This window comes from Erinaceus europaeus, chromosome 12, assembly GCF_950295315.1.
Source record: "Erinaceus europaeus chromosome 12, mEriEur2.1, whole genome shotgun sequence".
NCBI lineage: Eukaryota > Metazoa > Chordata > Mammalia > Eulipotyphla > Erinaceidae > Erinaceus > Erinaceus europaeus.
In genome coordinates this window covers 77,362,711-77,382,413 of record NC_080173.1, presented here as the reverse complement: position 1 = coordinate 77,382,413, position 19,703 = coordinate 77,362,711, and the positions used below count along the sequence as shown (strand labels likewise).

Genomic DNA, 19,703 nt, shown 5'->3' with positions numbered 1-19,703 from the left:
TAATGCTTAACTGGCCAAGGAACAAGCCAATGCAAAAAATATAGGTTTGGGAGCCAAGTGGTGGCATATCTGGTTAAGTGCACATAGTACAAAGCACAAGGATCCCAGTTTGAGTCCCCTGGCTCCCTACCAGCAGAAGGGTAGCTTTCTAAGTGGTGAAGCAGGTCTGCAGGTGTCTGTCTTCCTCCGCCCTCTCAATTTCTCTCTGTCCTATCCAACAACATGGAAAAAATGGCCACCAGGAGCAATGGGTTAGTAACACACGCATCGAGCCCCAGCGATAACCCTGCATTCCTATTTGGTAAATGACTATTTGGGTCCGGGAGCAGCCCAAAATAACTCCACGTAAGCTAACGGTAACATCATCCCACTACAACAATAAAACAACAAGGGCAGCAAAAAGGAATAAATAAATATTTTTTTAAACTTTAAAAAATCATCCCTATACACCAAAATTTAGCTAATAAATCATAGCAAATAGAAATGCTCTTTCAGATATGGGGGAAATGCAGAAGAAAACATCTGAAGATATAAACTTCTATATACCCCAAAAAAAGTTGTTACTTTTTTTGCTACCAGGTATTTTACTGGGGCTCACTGTCTGTACTGCTCAGCTCCACCGTTCCCAGTAGTCTTTTTTTTTCCTTCCCTTTTGTGTTTTTTTTTTTATAAAAAAAAAAAACTTGTATGTTTTTTCTTTCTTTTTTTAATATTTTTCATTTATTAATGAGAAAGGAGGAGAGAGAGAAAGAACCAGACATCATTCTGGTACATGTGCTGCTGGGGACTGAACTCAGGACCTGATGCGTGATAATCAAATGCTTTATCCACTGCACCACCTCCTGGACCACTGTGTTTTTGTTTTTGATAGAAGTTGAGAGGCAGAGACAGGGGCCAGGAGGTGGATGACTCAGTACATTGAAGGAAGCCTTAGTGCTGTTATTTATTTTTTCTTTTTAAACCAAAATATTACTCAACTCTGGCTCAAGATGGTGTGGTGGAACTGAACCTGGGACACTGGAGCCTCAGGCATAAAAGTCTTGGTTCATGACCACTAAGTACCCAGAAAGTCGGGTTTTTTTTGTTTGTTTGTTTTATTTTTTTCACATTGCTCAACTTTGGAGCCTCGGCATGAGATTCTTTTTTTTTCCCCCCTCCAGGGTTATCGCTGGGGCTCGGTGCCTGCATATCATACTTAGAATGGAAAGGAAAAAAGATAAAAAAAGGATCCTGAAGGCTGCAAGAGAAAAACAAAGAGTCACCTACAAAGGAAAACCCATAAGATTAGCAGCAGACTTCTCCATACAAACAGGACAGAAGAGAATGGCAAGATATCTATCGAGTGCTCAATGAGAAAGGCTTTCAGCCAAGAATACTATATCCTGCTAGACTGTCATTCAGACTAGATGGAGGCATCAAAACCTTCTCAGACAAGCAACAGTTGAAGGAATCAACCATCACCAAGCCTACCCTGAAAGAAGTTCTGAAAGGTCTCCTATAAACAACCAGACCACCACAAATAGGACATATATCAAAACACTCTAATACTCTACAAGAATGGCGTTAAAATATCTTCAATCTTTGATATCAATAAATGTCAATGGCCTGAATTCACCTATTAAAAGACACAGAGTAGGAAGACGGATCAGAAAACACAACCCAACAATATGCTGTCTACAGGAAACCCACTTAACTCAACAAGACAAACACAGACTTAAAGTGAAAGGATGGAAAACTATCATACAAGCGAATGGCCCACAAAAAAGGGCAGGAACAGCTATTCTCATATCTGACACAATAGACTTTAAAATAAATAAAATTTAAAAAGATAGGGGTGGGCACTACTTAATGCTCAGAGGATCAGTCAATCAAGAGGACGTAACAATTATTAACATCTATGCACACAATGAGAAGCCATCTAAATACATCAAACTTCTATTGAAAGAGCTACAGCAATATATTAACAGTAACACAATCATAGTAGGGGACTTCAACACCCCACTCTCTCAACTTGACAGATCATCCAGGCAGAAAATCAATAAAGACATAAGGGAGCTAAATGAAGAGATAGATAAACTAGAACTATTGGACATTTGCAGAGTCATTCATCCCAAGAAACTGGAATACACATTTTACTCAAATCCACATGGGTCATTCTCAAGGATAGACCATATGTTAGGCCACAAAGACAGCATCAGCCAATTCAAGAGCACTGAAATCATCCCAAGCATCTTCTCAGACCACAGTGGAATTAAACTAACACTTAACAATCAACAAAAGATTAGTAACAGTGCCAAAATGTGAAAGATCAACAGTACACTTCTTAACAACTTCTGGGTCAAAGAGGAAATCAAGGAAGAAATCCAAATGTTTCGAGAGTTCAATGAAAATGAAGACACAAGCTATCAAAATATTTGGGACACAGCTAAAGCAGTCCTAAGAGGGAAGTTCATAGCTATACAAGCACACATTAGGAAACAAGAAAAAGCACAAATAAACAGCCTGATTGCACATCTTAAAGACCTAGAGGAAGAACAACAAAGGAACCCTAAAGCAACGAGAAGGACAGAAATTACTAAAGTTAGGGCAGAAATAAATAACATTGAGAATAAGAAAACCATACAAAAGATTGATGAAAGTAAATGTTGGTTCTTCGAAAGAGTGAACAAAATTGACAAACCTTTAGCCAGACTCACAAAACAAAAAAGAGAGAAGACCCAAATAAATCGGATACTAAATGAAAGAGGAGATATCACAACAGACACCACAGAAATGCAACATATCATACGAGGCTTCTATGAACAACTATATGCCACCAAGCTAGAGAACCTGGAAGAAATGGACGATTTCCTAGATACCTACCAACTTCCAAAACTAAGTAAAGAGGAAGTAGATAACATGAACAGGCTCATCACAGCTAATGAAATTGAGACAGTTATAAAAATCTCCCCAAAAATAAAAGTCCTGGACCAGATGGTTTTACAAATGAATTCTACAAAACCTTCAAAGAAGAACTAATACCTCTACTTTTAAAAGTCTTCCAGAAGATTGAAGACACTGGAATACTTCCTGCCAGCTTCTATGAAGCCAACATCACTCTGATACCAAAAGCAGACAGGGACACAACCAAAAAAGAAAACTACAGACCAATATCTCTGATGAACATAGATGCGAAAATATTGAACAAAATTCTAGCCAACCAGATACAGCAGTATATCAAAAAGATTGTTCATCATGACCAAGTGGGGTTTATCCCAGGCATGCAAGGTTGGTTTAATATACGTAAATCAATCAATGTGATCCACCACATCAACAAAAGCAAGACCAAAAACCACATGGTCATATCAATAGATGCAGAGAAAGCCTTTGACAAAATACAACATCCCTTTATGATCAAAACACTACAAAAAACGGGAATAGATGGAAAATTCCTCAAGATAGTGGAGTCTATATATAGCAAACCTACAGCCAACATTATACTCAATGGTGAAAAACTGGAAGCATTTCCACTCAGATCAGGTACTAGACAGGGATGCCCACTATCACCATTACTATTCAACATAGTGTTGGAAGTTCTTGCCATAGCAATCAGGCAGGAGCAAGGAATTAAAGGGATACAGATTGGAAGAGAAGAAGTCAAACTCTCCTTATTTGCAGATGACATGATAGTATACATGGAAAAACCTAAGGAATCTAGCAAGAAGCTTTTGGATATCATCAGACAATACAGTAAGGTGTCAGGCTATAAATTAACATTCAAAAGTCAGTAGCATTCCTCTATGCAAACACTAAGTTAGAAGAAATTGAAATCCAGAAATCAATTCCTTTTACTATAGCAACAAAAACAATAAAATATCTAGGAGTAAACCTAACCAAGGAAGTGAAAGACTTGTATACTGAAAATTATGAGTCACTACTCAAAGAAACTGAAAAAGACACAAAGAAGTGGAAAGATATTCCATGTTCATGGGTTGGAAGAATTAACATCATCAAAATGAATATATTACCCAGAGCCATCTACAAATTTAATGCTATCCCCATCAAGATCCCAAGCACATTTTTTAGGAGAATAGAAAAAATGCTACAAATGTTTATCTGGAACCAGAAAAGACCTAGAATTGCCAAAACAATCTTGAGAAAAAAGAACAGAACTGGAGGCATCACACTCCCAGATCTCAAACGGTATTATAGGGCCATTGTCATCAAAACTGCTTGGCACTGGAACACGAATAGACACACTGACCAGTGGAATAGAATTGAGAGCACAGAAATGAGGCCCCACACCTATGGACATCTAATCTTTGACAAAGGTGCCCAGACTATTCAATGGGGAAAGCAGAGTCTCTTTAACAAATGGTGTTGGAAACAATGGGTTGAAACATGCAGAAGAATGAAACTAAATCACTGTATTTCACCAAATACAAAAGTAAATTCCAAGTGGATCAAGGACTTGGATGTTAGACCACAAACTATCAAATACTTAGAGGAAAATATTGGCAGAACTCTTTTCCACATAAATTTTAAAGACATTTTCAATGAAACGAATCCAATTACAAAGAAGACTAAGGCAAGTATAAACCTATGGGACTACATCAAATTAAAAAGCTTCTGCACAGCAAAAGAAACCACTACCCAAACCAAGAGACCCCTCACAGAATGGGAGAAGATCTTTACATGTCATACATCAGATAAGAGTTTAATAACCAACATATATAAAGAGCTTGCCAGACTCAACAAGACAACAAAAACCCCCATCCAAAAATGGGGGGAGGACTTGGACAGAATATTCACCACAGAAGAGATCCAAAAGGCCGAGAAACACATGAAAAAATGCTCCAAGTCTCTGATTGTCAGAGAAATGCAAATCAAGACAACAATGAGATATCACTTCACTCCTAAGAGAATGTCATACATCAGAAAAGGTAACAACAGCAAATGCTGGAGAGGGTGTGGGGTCAAAGGAACCCTCCTGCACTGCTGGTGGGAATGTCAATTGGTCCTACTTCTGTGGAGAACAGTCTGGAGAACTCTCAGAAAGCTAGACATGGACCTACCCTATGATCCTGCAATTCCTCTCCTGGGGATATATCCTAAGGAACCCAACACATCCATCCAAAAAGATCTGTGTACACATATGTTCTTGGCAGCACAATTTGTAATAGCCAAAACCTGGAAGCAACCCAGGTGTCCAACAACAGATGAGTGGCTGAGCAAGTTGTGGTATATATACACAATGGAATACTACTCAGCTGTAAAAAATGGTGACTTCACCATTTTCAGCCGATCTTGGATGGACCTTGAAAAAATCATGTTGAGTGAAATAAGTCAGAAACAGAAGGATGAATATGGGATGATCTCACTCTCAGGCAGAATTTGAAAAACAAGATCAGAAAAGAAAACACAAGTAGAACCTGAAATGGACTTGGCGTATTGCACCCAAGTAAAAGACTCTGGGGTGGGTGGGTAGGGAGAATACAGGTCCATGAAGGATGATAAATGACATAGTGGGGGTTGTATTGTTAAATGGGAAACTGGGGAATGTTATGCATGTACAAACTATCGTATTTACTGTTGAATGTAAAACATTAATTCCCCCATAAAGAAATAAATTATTAAAAAAAAAAAAAGAAGAAGTTGAGAGGCAGAGACAGGGGCCAGGAGGTGGATGACTCAGTACATTGAAGGAAGCCTTAGTGCTGTTATTTATTTTTTCTTTTTAAACCAAAATATTACTCAACTCTGCCTCAAGATGGTGTGGTGGAACTGAACCTGGGACACTGGAGCCTCAGGCATAAAAGTCTTGGTTCATGACCATTAAGTACCCAGAAAGTCGTTTTTTTTGGTTTTTTTTTTTCACACTGCTCAACTTTGGAGCCTCGGCATGAGATTCTTTTTTTTTTTCCCCTCCAGGGTTTTCGCTGGGGCTCAGTGCCTGCACCATGAATTCACTGCTCCTGGAGGCTATTTTTTTTCCCTTTTGGTTGCCCTTGTTTTCATTGTTGTTATTATTATTGTTGTTATTGCTGTCGTTGCTGTATAGGCTAGGACAAAGAGAAATCGAGAGAGGAGTGGAACACAGAGGAGGAGAGAAAGACAGACACCTGCAGACCTGCTTCACTGCTTGTAAAGTGACCCCCTGCAGGTGGGGAGCTGGGGGCTTGAACCAAGATCCTTAAGCGGGTCTTTGCGCTTTACGACATGTGCGCGTAACTCACTGCACTGCCCAGCCACCCATGAGATTCTTTTTGCATAAACATTATACTACCTACCCCTGTCCAATTTCTCTCTATTTTATCTAATAAAAATTGGGGGGGGGGGGAGTCGGGCGGTAGCTCAGTGCGTTAAACGCAGGTGGCACAAAGTGCACGGATCCCGGTTTGAGCCCCCGGCTCCCCATCTGCAGGGGAGTCGCTTCACAGGTGGTGAAGCAGGTCTGCAGGTGTCTGTCTTTCTCTCCCCCTCTCTGTCTTCCCCTCCTCTCTCCATTTCTCTCTGTGCTATCCAACAAAGATGACACCAAGAACAACAACAATAATAACTACAACAATAAAACAAGAGCAACAAAAGGGAATATTTTTTAAAAATTGGGGGGGGGAATGGCCACTGGGAGCAGTGGATTCGTAGTGCTGGCATGAAGCCCCAGCAATAACCCTGGTGGCAATTTTTTTTTAAAGTTTCTTTTGGGAGTCGGGTGGTAGCGCAGTGGGTTAAGCGCACTTGGTGCAAAACACAAGGACCGGCATAAGGATCCTGGTTACAGCACCGGCTCCCCACCTGCAGGGAGTCACTTCACAGGCGGTGAAGCAGGTCTGCAGGTGTCTCTCTTTCTCTTTTCCTCTCTGTCTTCTCCTCCTCTCTCCATTTCTCTGTGTCCTATCCAATAAAATGGGAAAAAAATGGCCACCAGGAGCAGTGGATTCGTAGTGCTGGCGCTGAGCCCCAGAGATAACCCTGGAGGGAGAGAGAGGGAGAGAGAGAGAGAATGTATTCATGCTTTTGAGCCAACTTTTTTATTCCTTTTATTTCAGGTTAGAAGACGGAGAGAAACCCCATCAGCTGAGGCCCTAATTGAGAAGTCCTGAGATTCCCCAACAGACATGACAGGCCTAGATCCCTCTCTCCACTGTTACCAGTCATCTCTATCAGGAACAACAAAACTGACTCTTTTGTGGGCCCCCACAGGACCTTGCCCTCAATGTGGACCAACAATGGTAGAGAATGTTCCATCCTCCGAAGGGAGAATGAACAACATACTCTATGTTCCACCTGAGGAAGATGGTTCCTGAAATTGGGGCAGCTTGGAATGTTCCTGCTCATGACCACAGAATGTAAGCTCAGATCTACAGGGATTCAGAGGTCACATAGGCTCTTAAGCTGCATATGGGCCCCAGATCAGATCAAATCAATGGGGTTTACACTCAACAATATTTATACACCTTCCCCATATTTGGGAGCTACTTTTCCCCCCTGATTTAGCTTTCTGGTCCTTTTTCCAGCCATGACATCATCTCCCCAGACAATAACTTGTATCCACCTGCATATCAGATTTCAGGCTCAAGGGAAAAAAAGAAACCAAACAAACAACAACAGCAATAAAAACTAGTATAGTCACAGGCCCTTTGGAATAGATAACATAGGTCTACTAGCTATCTACAAAATGGAGGACCCCCCAACCCTTCATCTGCATTATTCCAGCCTTTAGTTTCATGATTAGTCAACAACTTGTTTGGCTTTATATGTTAACTCTCTTTTTAGCCACCAGGTTCCAGATGTTACCATGATGCCAACCAGACTTCCCTGGACAATGTGTCCTAGAGCCCTGCTTCCCCAGAGCCCTGTTCCACTAGGGAAAGAGAGAGGCAGGCTGGGAGTATGGATCGAACTGTCAACACCCATGTTCAATGAGGAAGCAATTACAGAAGCCAGACCGTCCACCTTCTGCATCCCATAATGACCCTGGGTCCATACTCCCAGAGGGATAAAGAGTAGGAAAGCTGTCAGGGGCGGGGGTGACATGCGGAGTTCGTACGGTGGGAACTGTGTGAAATTGTATCCCTCTTATCCTGTGGTTTTGTCAATGTTTCCTTTTTATAACTAACACAATGAAGAAGAAGACAGAGAAAAGGAGAGATTGTCGCACTGCTCCACCATCTATGGAGTCTCCCCCCAGTGTTGGGATATTGCATGTGGTGCCAGGGCTTGAACCCAGGGTCTGATTCCTGGTAAAGTGTGTAATATAGCCAGCAATCTATCTCCTGGCCCTGCTTAATATTTGTTAAACAATGCAGGAGTGATGGACAATATTTAAGGGCATGGGGGAGGGGAGGCAATAGTGTACAAGTGACAAACCAAGAAATAGTGATACAATTATGCTGTTGTTATATAGGCAAGTAGTGGTGGTCACATCTGGGGAATGAGGTGCAGTTGGGTGAAGCCGAGAGGAAACAGCTGTTCTTCACCGTAAGCCTTCTAGCAACAGCTAGAAAACAAAACATTTATGGGGTCAAGTAGTGCACCTGGTTGGGTGTATCATGCACAAGGACCTGGGTTCAATCTCCTAGTCCTCACCTGCAGGGAGGAAGTGTTATGAGCAGTGAAGCAGTGCTACAGGCATCTCTCTTTCTCTTCCTATCTCCCCTTCCTTCATAACTTCTCTGTCTCTATAAAAATAATTACAAATAAATAAAGAGGAAAATGATTGCCTCCAGGAGTGGTGCATTGTTGGTATGCTTCTAAAAACCCCTTCTGTTTCATTGGTTTAATACACCCTGCTTAACACTGTATTCTATTTACATAACCACTGCAGGGCATTGGTTCAATCCCCACTGGTTCATGATATGTTTTTGCCCCGCCCCCTCTCCTTGTCACACTCTGATTTTCACCAGTCACTTTTCTCTCCACCCTCTCTATGTCACATCCTGTTTCCACCCTACTTGGCAAGTATATATAAAGATAGCATTGTGAGTTTTAGGGTACTTTAGTTTAGTTTAGCTTAGCTTGGTATAGATTGTGCTGCGTCCTGCATGAATAAAGAGATACTGCGTACAGCTCAGCCATGAGTCCCTGGTCGTCTGTTACCGGCCCTTGAAGCCAGCCCGGCGAAAACAACATATGGCGCCCGAACAAGGGACTGATATAAGCCCTGAAACAGGGACCAGCACCAACATGGGACCTAACCTGCCCATTGCCCAGATAAGTAAACTTGGCTACCCATCCGCCATGGGTTGCCTTTCTACTTATGAAGAGGTTTGCCAAAGTCTCTACTATTTCATCATGAGACAGTTACTCTGTCTCTGGAACATTTTGCTCTGGGCCACACTTCGGTTCCCTGACTGGGAACTTTGGTTTCTTGTGACCCTAATCATAGAGCTTGGGAGATGCACTGAGATTTCTCCTTGGACTTTCTGGATTCCCTCTCCCATGTTTCCTGAGGAAAAGGACTACGTTTTGCTCCAGGCCACAATTTGGTTCTTTATGACCGTGATCATAGACCTTGGGATATGTATGGGGATTTCCACTGGGACTTTCTAGACTTCTCGCATGTTTCCCATGGAGAAGGACTACTCTAATTTGAGGAGCGTTCTCCAGTACCCTGGCAGTCCCCAAGAATGGAGACACGTGGTTAGTTCTACTCTCCTGATTGGATTCTTTCTTCGATGGGAAGACGCTTTTAAAAGTAGATGCCTGGGGAGTCGGGCTGTAGCACAGCGGGTTAAGCACAGGTGGCGCAAAGCACAAGGACCGGCATAAGGATCCCGGTTCGAACCCCGGCTCCCCACCTGCAGGGGAGTCGCTTCACAGGCGGTGAAGCAGGTCTGCAGGTGTCTATCTTTCTCTCCTCCTCTCTGTCTTCCCCTCCTCTCTCCATTTCTCTCTGTCCTATCCAACAACGACAACAACAATAATAACTACAACAATAAAACAACAAGGGCAACAAAAGGGAATAAATAAATAAAAATAAAATATTTAAAAAAAAAACTAAGGAAAAAAAAGTAGATGCCTGAAACTATACAGCAGGAACAGTCAGAAGCACCCTAAATGGAATTTTGAAGAGCTTTTTGGACTAGGACACCCTCCGGGGACTCTTGATGCTACATGGTGAGATCTGTTTCGTAAGAGAGTGATTTGAATAACTGAATTTTTGTTTGACATTGACTTAAAAAAAAAAAATGCTGGACGCAGCCATGATTTCTAGAGACATCCAGAAACAATCCAAAAAATTGTTTTTTCCCTCCTTTGATTTCTTTTTTACGTCTTGGCATAAATCTGAAACGTTTAATCCTGAAATGGTATGAGTTATGGGTGGGGCAGATAGTGGAATGATTATGTTAATTATTCTCATGCCTGAGGCTTCTACCGTGGTTCTTCTGTTTACCTTTCCACATTTTATTGAGTTTAAACTGTTTAAACAATCTTAAAATCATACTAGAAAGGACTTCCAATTATAATGGAGTTATCAATTATAGTAAACTTCTAATCTGCTACAAGTTTTGTTTGACAAGTAAGTGAATTTCAGCTGTCAAGTCTTCACATGAAAAAACATCTACTCAAATGGAATTCCCGGAATTCCATTTGGACCCCTGTTCTCTGACATCGCCCACAAGATGGAATGACTACAACACACCCCCGGAAACCAATGATGTGACCTGGCACAACCTGAAGAAACAGATTCACAGACTCCAAAGATGACTCTCTACAGAAAAGCAGAATTCTGGTGGCCGACATTCCCCATTGAGACAGACATGCGGTGTTTCATCCCTTGGCATTTTCTTCTGTGGTCAGCTACTTTGGACTGACACCTCCTTTGGACTTACTGGTACACACTGCTGTGTTTCTCAAAGACTAACTTCAGCCTATTGCCTTGAGACTCTATAGACCGTGTCCCCTCGCCTGCAGGCTCTTCCCCAGAGGCAGAAAACTCTCCCTCCTTATTAGGTTATGCCCATAGAGGCAGGAAACGCCCTTTGAGGCAAGAGATGCCCCCAGAGGCATGAAGCGCTCCCAGAGGCAAGAAATGCCCTTTCGCCTGCTAGGCCTTGCCCTTTGAGGCAAGAAACGTTCCCCTTGGCATCACACTGGTTATTGCTGCTCGCCTATTTTGTTTTCCATGTCTTATGGCAGTTTTTTTGAAAACGCCTGTACCATATAGGTTTCAGTTCACCCCACAATCCTGATACTATGGCCATTAGTTAAAAAGAAAGGGGGAATTGTTGGTATGCTTCTAAAAACCCCTTCTGTTTCATTAGTTTAATCCCCCCTGCTTAACACTATTCTATTTACATAACCACTTCATGCTATTTACGTAGCCTCTGTTAACAAGCACCACCTTCCCTCCAGGGCATTGGTGGTTTAGTGGTAGAATTCTTGCCTGCTCCGCCCCCTCTCCTTGTCATACCCTGATTTTCACCAGTCACTTTTCTCTCCACCCTCTCTGCGTCGCATCCTATTCCCACCCTACTGGGCTAGTATATTTATAAGGACAAGATTGTTTGTAGTGTAGAGTTTAGTTTAGCTTAGCTTGGTATAGATTGCGCTGCATCCTGCATGAATAAAGAGATATTGCGTACAACCCAGCCATGAGTCCCGGGTCGTCTGTTACCCGCCCGTGAAGCCAGCCCGGCGAAAACAACAGTGCATTTGTTGTGCAGCATGGAGCCCCACTGATAACCCTGGTGGCAATTAGAAAGGAAGAAAGGAGGTCCGGGCACAAGGACCGGTGTAAGGATCCTGGTTAGAGCCCCCTGATTCCCACCTGCAGGGGGGTCACTTCACGAGCAGTGAGGCAGGTCTGCAGGTGTCTCTCTCCCCCTCTCTGTCTTCCCTTCTCTCCTGATTTTTCTCTGTCCTGTCCAACAACAGCAATAACAACAATAGCCTCCAGGAGCAGTGGCTTCATAGTGCATGTACTGAGTCTCAGCGATAACCCTGGAAGCAAAAAAAAAAAAAGAAGAAAGAAAAGAAGAGAGGAAGATGGGTCCTGAAATTGGGGCAGCTTGGAATGTTCCTACTCATGACCACAGAATGTGAGCTCAGACCTACAGGGATGCAGAGGTCACAAAGGCTTTTAAGCTGAATATGGGCCCCAGATCAGATCAATTAATGGGGCTTACACTCAACAATATTTATACACCCTTCCCATATTTGGGAGCTATTCTCTTCCCTGATCCAGCTTTCTGGTCCTTTTTCCAGCCATGATATCATCTCCCCCAGACAATAACCTGGATCCACCTGCATATCAGATGTCAGGCTCAAGGGGGGAAAAAATCTAGTATAGCCATGGGCTCTTTGGAATAGAACTAAAATAAGCCTAATAACTATCTACAAAACAGAGACCCCCTGTTCCTCATTTGAACTTTTCCAGCCTTTATGTTCATGATTAGTCAACAATTTTTTAAAAATATTTGTTTTTTTTAATTTTTTAATATTTATTTACTTTCCCTTTTGTTGTCCTTGGTTTTTTTTATTGTTGTAGTTATTATTTTTGTTATTGATGTCATCATTGTTGGATAGGACAGAGAGAAATAGAGAGATAAAGGGAAGACAGAGAGGGAGAGAGAAAGATAGATACCTGTAGACCTGCTTCACTGCCTGTGAAGCGACTCCCCTGCAGGTGGGGAGCCGGGGGCTCAAACCGGGATCCTTACGCCAGTGCTTGTGCTTTGAGCCACCTGTGCTTAACCCGCTGCGCTACCGCCAGACTCCCAGTCAACAATTTTTTTGGCTCTGTATGTTAACTCTTTTTTCAGCCACCAGGTTCCAGATGCTAACATGGACTTCCCTGGGCAGACAACCCCACCAAAGTGTCCTGGAGCCCTGCTTCCCCAGAACCCCGCCCCACTAGGGAAAGAGAGAGGCAGACTGGGAGTATGGATTAACTTGCCAACATCCATCTTCAGCGGGGAAGCAATTACAGAAGCCAGACCTTCCACCTTCAGCATCCCATAATGACCCTGGGTCCATGCTCCCAGAGGGATGAAGAATAGGAAAGCTATCAGGGGAGGAGATGAGATACAAAGTTCTGGTGGTAGGAATTGTGTGGAGTTGTATCCCTCTTATCCTTCCAGATCCTCTAGCTTGGTGGTGTATAGTTCTTCGTATCCCTCTTATCCTATGGTTTTTGTCAGTATTTCCTTTTTATAAATAAAATTAAAAAAAAAAAAAAGAGAAGAAGAAAGGAGAGTTTACAATAATTATTCATAACCCTGTACTGGCATTTTTTTTATTGTCATGAGAGTTATCAGTGGGGCTTTGTGCCTGCAGGACAAATCAACTATTTCCTTTTTTTTTTATTTTCCCTTTTGTTGCCCTTGTTATTTTTCATTGTTGTTGTAGTTATTATTATTGTTGTTGTTGATGTCGTTGTTAGATAGGACAGAGAGAAATGGAGAGAAGAGGGGGAGAGAAAGACAGACTGTGAAGTGACTCCCCTGCAGGTGGGGAGCCGGGGGCTCGAACCGGGATCCTTGTGCCGTCCTTGCGGTCTGCGCCACCTACGCTTAACCCACTGCGCTACCATCCGACTCCCAAATCAACTATTTCTGGTGACTTTTTTCTTTTCTTTTTTATTTGATAGAACAGAGAGAAATAAAGGTAGAGAGACAAAGTGACACCTGCTGTACTCACTTCTACCCTGTACACAGGGAGCACAGACTCAAACCCAGGTCCTTGAGCATGGTAATGTGTGAACTTAACCAGGTGTGCCACCGCCTGGCCGCTTGTACTGACATTTCTTCATTTTTCAAATATACCAGATGCCAAAAATAAAATAATAAATAATAAAAGAGGTGGGGCTAACAAGATAGCTCAGCTGAATAGTTCATCTGCTCAATCCCACTTGGGTTCCAGCCCAGATACGGCACTGGGGGAAGCTTCAGTTCCGTGATGTCTTCCTCTCTCTCCCTCTGTCTCTCTTCCTATCACCACCCAGAGCAGTGAAGCTCTGGTGTTGACAAAAAAAAAAAAAAAAAGTGTACCCAGTCCCTGTGGACCTCAGCACTCTGAGATGTAAGCACCCCCTCCCCCACTTGCATGCACACATGAACACACACGACTCCCCAGTAAGAAGGGGACTGCCTTTCGTGAGTTGGGCTAGGCCTGTCTCTTGAGCTTTCAACCAGGGTAGGGTCCTGAGTCCTGGATTGAGAGTGAGGGAGCACTCACAGCCCCCAAGGTGGCTGGGCGTGTAAGAGGACCTTCCCGTGGAGCTGCAAGCAGAGCCATGTCTCCCACCAGCCTGTCCCAGATACTGCTGGTGCCGCTAACAAGGCCCCAGGAGCTGGCTGGGCACCCTGCCTGGCCCCAGGGCTCCTGCTGCCTGCCCCCTCAGGTGCCTCAGCTCCAGGCTGGCACTGCCTGCTGGGCAGGGTGGCCTCCTTACCCCACTGCTCAGGCGCTCTCCCAACAGTGTGAACCCTACATGCAACTGAGTAAGCCCCAAAGAAGCTTTACACACACATAGTTGTCCAAAATGTGGTGGAAGTGGCATCCTGCCCTGGATCCAGGCAGGAAAATCCATTTGTTTCCTCTGCAAAGGCCAGTCTCTGTTTAATCACTGGAATGAAAAGGTTTTGAATGAAACCCAACACCCAGCCCTCTCCCCAAAGAGAACCAGAAACTCCTGATCTCAACAGGCTGCAGCAAGAGTCAAAACTGGGGTCTTTGGAGCTTAGGATGTGGGGCTCCCTGCACACCTGTGCTCACACGTGTGTGGGTGTCATGAAGACACACTCACCACCTCTACCTCCACACTCATGGTCCCTGTGTACATGTGTGCACAAGCCTTGTGTGGTCAGCTGCCCTCCAGCTATGCTGGCATCTACTCATAGGGAGCACACATGTCCCTGCTGACATGTGGTTACTGGCACGTGCCTCCCACCCAAAAGGCCCGAGGAGGGTCATTTCCAAATTTGGTTAGCACAGGCAGATCCTCTGGCAAGTAAAACCTTACACGGCCACAAGGAACCTATAGATTAAACATAGGTGTTGGGTAGGGGGAAGGGGTCGGAACCAGCTCTCCTTTCCCTGCTCTGGCTCTGTGATAGAGTCTGGTGCGGTCACTGCCTCTCAGCCCTCACACTCAAACAGAACTTGGGCAGGTGGGGTCTGGGGCAGGTATGCCTCAGCTCTCAGGGGTGCTGGGCCTGGCAGACAGGCAAAGCCAATATCTGACGTCTGACCCTCCATCCTGACCCTATATACTATAAACTGACCCTCCCCCTCATCCCAAAGCACACTGATTTTTGGCTTTTGGGATTTGTGGCTTCTTCTAACCCTCCCAACTCAACAGCTGTGGCAACAGCATACACGAGACTGTCCCAGGGTGTGTGTCATAGGTGCTCTGGGAAATCCTAGATATGACTGGAACCCTGGGTGGGGCAGCCTCAGTCTGAGCACGTGGCAACCCTACAACCCCGTCTCACCTGCCTGTGGATCAGAAGGGTGAACAGGGGAAAGTAGGGGGGAGGAATATGGGGGTAGGCAGTCCCAGGAAGAAAGAAAATTTTTCTGGAGGACAGCCTCCCACCCCACACCTCTGGGAATGCCAGACACCGTGATGCCAGGGGCAGAGCCAGGCCCAGCTGACTGTGTTCACCTTAGGATATGCTGGCCAAGGGGGAACTGGCACATCCACTGGCCCATAAGCCCCTCCCAACCTGGCAGAGCAAGTGTCTGCCAGGACACCTGGCAAACCATCAAACTGCAGGATGCCAGTGTGGGGGTGACTGAAGAGCCTTCCCTTCACCCCAAAGGGCCCACTAAGCACCTCCTGTAGCTTTCTACCATACCTGGCTTCCAGAGAGAGAGAGAGAACACACACGCGAGAGCTGCTGGCTGCTGCTGTGAGCCCACATGAAGCCTGATGTGCCAGCCCCCTCATCGGGCAACTGGCACCGCCTAGCCTGCCCACGGGACGACCTCTGTGGGGCTTTCTTGGAGTGTAGAGGAGACGGCCATGCCAAGTAAAGGCCAGGGAAACCCAGCCACTGTGTACTTGAGGAAAACCTGGCCATTTTCTGTGACAGTTGATGCCAGCCAAAGGACTGGAGATCAGGAACACCTCTACTCCCAGAACTGGGATGCCTGGGGTGCATGGGGGATCTGTCAGCCAGCTATCCACAAAACCCAACCTCTGCAGCAAACAGCTAGACTGGGCATGAGGAAGGGGGGACAACTTGATGCAGTGAGGACTTTGGGGGTCACTCTGGACCGAGTGTCACTCCAAATCAGTCCTGGAGCTGAATACAGCCAAGGGTCTCTTCTGCCCAGAATGGTTGGTATTGACCTTATTGCCCCCCCCCCCCAGATTCCCGCCAGTGACAGAAAGGGACAGGTCCTGCTCCATGGCAGGTGGACAAGGGTTAACCTTAGTCAGTGCCCTTTATTCCCCCTGGCCTGAATGGTGTCCATTTTAAGGAGAGGGTAATTCACCTGGGAAGGGACTGGGGAGGTGGTGAGAGGGTGAACCTGGAGCCTGGTCTCTATGGCAGCATGAACCAGGGGAAGAGGAGCACATTCAGTAATCCTAAACCAGCCCTTTTGCAACAGGTTCCTATGCTCCCCATACCAGCCTCACCCAGCAAGATGGCTGCTGACCTGAGGACTAAGGAAGAGACAGGGTGAAAGGGTCTTTCATTCTAGGGCATTTTCCCCTCTCCAGTCTCTGCACAAAAAAGATCCCTCAGGCCCATCTTGGGACTGAAGTATTCAGGAGATCTACTGCTAGCTTTTTACCTAACAGCCCACCACCATCCCTTTGGGAAGTCCCTCTCAGAGCAGACTTAAATCCCTCCAATTGTAACCTCAGCCAGGGGCTTGTCTTTTGCTTCCCAGAGCTGAAAGAAGGAAACAACAGCCAGAAGAGACCGGACTATCTGTACCTTAGCTCCCTGCACATCACACTGTGCTTCCCTGTTCACAATGACCAGAAAGGGGTTCCCTTGAGAGCAGTAACTTTATGCTTGGCCCCTTCCTCTTTATACCCTGGGAGCTAGCACCACTCTGAGCCGGCTTCCTGGGCCAGCCCTCTAAAGCTGCAAACCATTTGTTCAGAAAAGCAACTTGGAACAACCTGGTGTAAACAGAGACAGAAAGGAGTGCACACCACACCAACATGGAGTTTGGAGGTTCAGGTTACCCCAATATTTTCTGGGACTGTTGTGCAGAGCTGGGTACAGTGCTAGCCAGAGGGCTCAGTGGCGGCCTTCAGAGACTGGTGATGTCTCCTCCTTCCCACCTCACAATTCCCTTGGGGGCTTCCCATGACTCAAGAAGTGGCCCTCAAAGGACATATTCCCAAAGAGGGCCACTCCCACCCATGATTCCAGGCTTTCACCCCAGGTTAATGACTGGAGGCCTCAAATTAGGGCATATCAGGGTAGACTGGACCCAGCTTTGATTCCTGCCTTCCTACCTGGAGAGTAAGCAAGCAGTCAACACCAGGAGCGGGCAGAGTCGGGACTGTACCTGCCTTAGTCCTGAAGGACCAGAAGACCCCACCCATTAGCCTGTCCTCTCGGAGGCCACAGTCCAGCCCAACTTGGCTGCCCCACCTGGTCTTATTGGTCCCTGCTTCCCTAGCACCCACAAGTCAGGCCCCAGCCCCCCCCCCCCAGGCGAGAGCCTTTCAGCACTGGATAGGGCCCTTCCCTAAAAGGGTGGCTCGCTCTCCACCCCGCATTCCCTGGCCAGTGTTGGGGTCTAAGGGATCCGGGAACTCTGCCCAGACTGTGCACACCGAGTCAGCGCTCGCCACGAGGGCAGTGGACACAGGGTGGGGCTGGGGTGCCCTGGGAGTGTCTCAGTCCATTCTGTGACCCGCTCCAGGCCTTGCCCACCTCCACACGCCCAGCCGGGGGTGCCGCCGCCGTGCTGAGCGGGGCGGGCTCTCCCAGCACATGGGGCACAGACAGCCCCTCCCGCACCCGACGGCCCCGCGAAGGGGCCGGGGGGAGGGGGGCGCAGAGTCTCCAGCCCCAACCTGGAAGGGTCCGGAGCACGTGCGGGGGTCCCCCCATCACCCTCTCCCGCTCCAAAAACACAAAAGCCGCCACGGCGAACAAAGAAGCGCTGCTAACTCGCCATGAAGGCGGGCCGGCCCGCGCCGCGCCCCCTCCCCACGCCGGGCGGCCGAGCGCGGTGTCCCCGCGGCGCCCCGACGGCCGGCGCTCCTACCTGGCCGGCGCGGACCTCCTTCTCCAGCTCGCGGTGGCGGTTGTGCCACACGAGGTAGTGCAGCGGGTACTTGCCCTCGGGCCCCTTCCTGGCGGAGGCGTTGGCGGGGATCATCGCCCGCTCCTCATGCCGGGGCCGCGGCGCCCGGCCCGGGAGGAGGGACGGCGCCGGAGCCGGGGCCCGGGGCCGCGGGGCTGGGGGCCGGCGCTGCCTGCTCGCGGGGCTGCGGCTCGGGCATGTGCGAGCGGCGCCGGCGGGCGGGGGTGGCGCGCCCGGCGTGGTGCGGGCGGCGCGGGCCGCGGGCGTCCTCGCGAGGCGTCGGCGGCGGGCGGCGCGGAGAGGCCCCCACCCTCCCGGGGAGGGAGCGGGCTCTCGGCGGCTCGGCGCGGCGCGGCGCGGACTCGCGCGGCACCTCCCACACCCCCGCACACAAAGACGCCGCTCGGCAGAGGGAGCGGGCGCACACGGGGTGCGGGCCCCGGGGACGCCGCCGCCGCGGCAGGGACGCGCGCCGGCAGCCCCTGCTCCCCGCGGCCGCATAGCCCGGCCCACAGTCCAAGCGGCCAGCGAGGGGTGCGGGGGTGCGGGGGAGGGGGCGCGGGTGCTCGGGGCAGAGCCGGCTCGAGCTTGGCCCTGCGGCATCATGGGGCTTGTAGTCCGCCAGGTGGAAGCGGGGGTGGTGGGTGGCCTGAGTGGGTCCTCCCCTGCCCCCACCCACACCCACACCCACACCTTCTGTGAAAGCGTGAGGAGCAAGTCAGGTCTGGCAGCAAAGGTGACAGTGTTCTGACACCAGATGACATTTTGCCTTGTGAGGGGAAGAGAGAGGACTACAGGCCTTGTGCAAACAGTAATGGGTATGGGGTGGTGTGGCCTTCAGTATTGCGTTCAGGATCCTAATGGAACCTGAGAAGGGTTCCAGATTTCTAGAGAAGTGGATGGTAGGGGGTGGCGCCTGAGAAAGATGTGGGGTGCTAATACCAAGGGTGTTTGGAGCATAATGGGGGCTGGCAGCTAGAATGCTATGTAGGAGCCTTCTTTACCCTCTTGTAAAGTTGAACTCCATTTGACACAATTGAAATTAAAGAAGAAGCATACCCCACTAAGGCTGGGAGGACAACCCCCCCATCACCACCCCTTTGCCCCATTCACTGTACTCATTGAGGACCAGAGTAGAAAAAGAAAGCAGCAGGTGGCCACACTCCCTCCACACACTGGAGAGGAAGTGACTGAGTCCAGAGACTGATTTCTGAGTAGCCTCAGGGCAAAGAGGTCTTTCTAGAAGGGTCCCGCAGAGGTTGTGATAAAAGTGAAATTGAGGGGCCAGGTGGTGGCGCCCCTGGTTGAGCGCACGTTACCTACGTAAGGAACCGGGTTGGAGCCCCCGTCCCCCACCTGCAAGGGGGAGGATTTGCGAGTGGTGAAGCAGGGCTGCAGGTATCTCTCTCTCTCTCCCTTCCTATCACCCCCTTCCCTTTTGATTTCTGGCTGCTGCTATCCAATAAATAAATTAAAAGATTAAAAAAAAATGA

At 47.4% G+C, this 19,703-nt stretch overlaps 1 protein-coding gene across 4 annotated transcripts in view; it reads right to left on the bottom strand.

Moving 5' to 3' along the window:
- The window catches only part of ANKRD13B (ankyrin repeat domain 13B), a 42,147-nt gene extending 23,386 nt beyond the window's left edge, over positions 1–18,761 (bottom strand). For 2 of the 4 annotated variants that reach the window (XR_009553147.1, XR_009553148.1), the window contains exon 1: positions 18,172–18,734. Coding sequence is in view for 2 of the 4 variants with exons in the window: in XM_007520440.2 (XP_007520502.2) it covers positions 18,172–18,711 (540 nt within the window). In the remaining 2 variants the exon portion in view is untranslated. Of the gene's footprint in view, positions 1–18,171 lie in introns of all 4 variants that reach the window. The other 2 variants (XM_007520440.2, XM_060204073.1) reach the window with 2 other exon arrangements.
- Between the last annotated feature and the right edge of the window lie 942 nt (positions 18,762–19,703).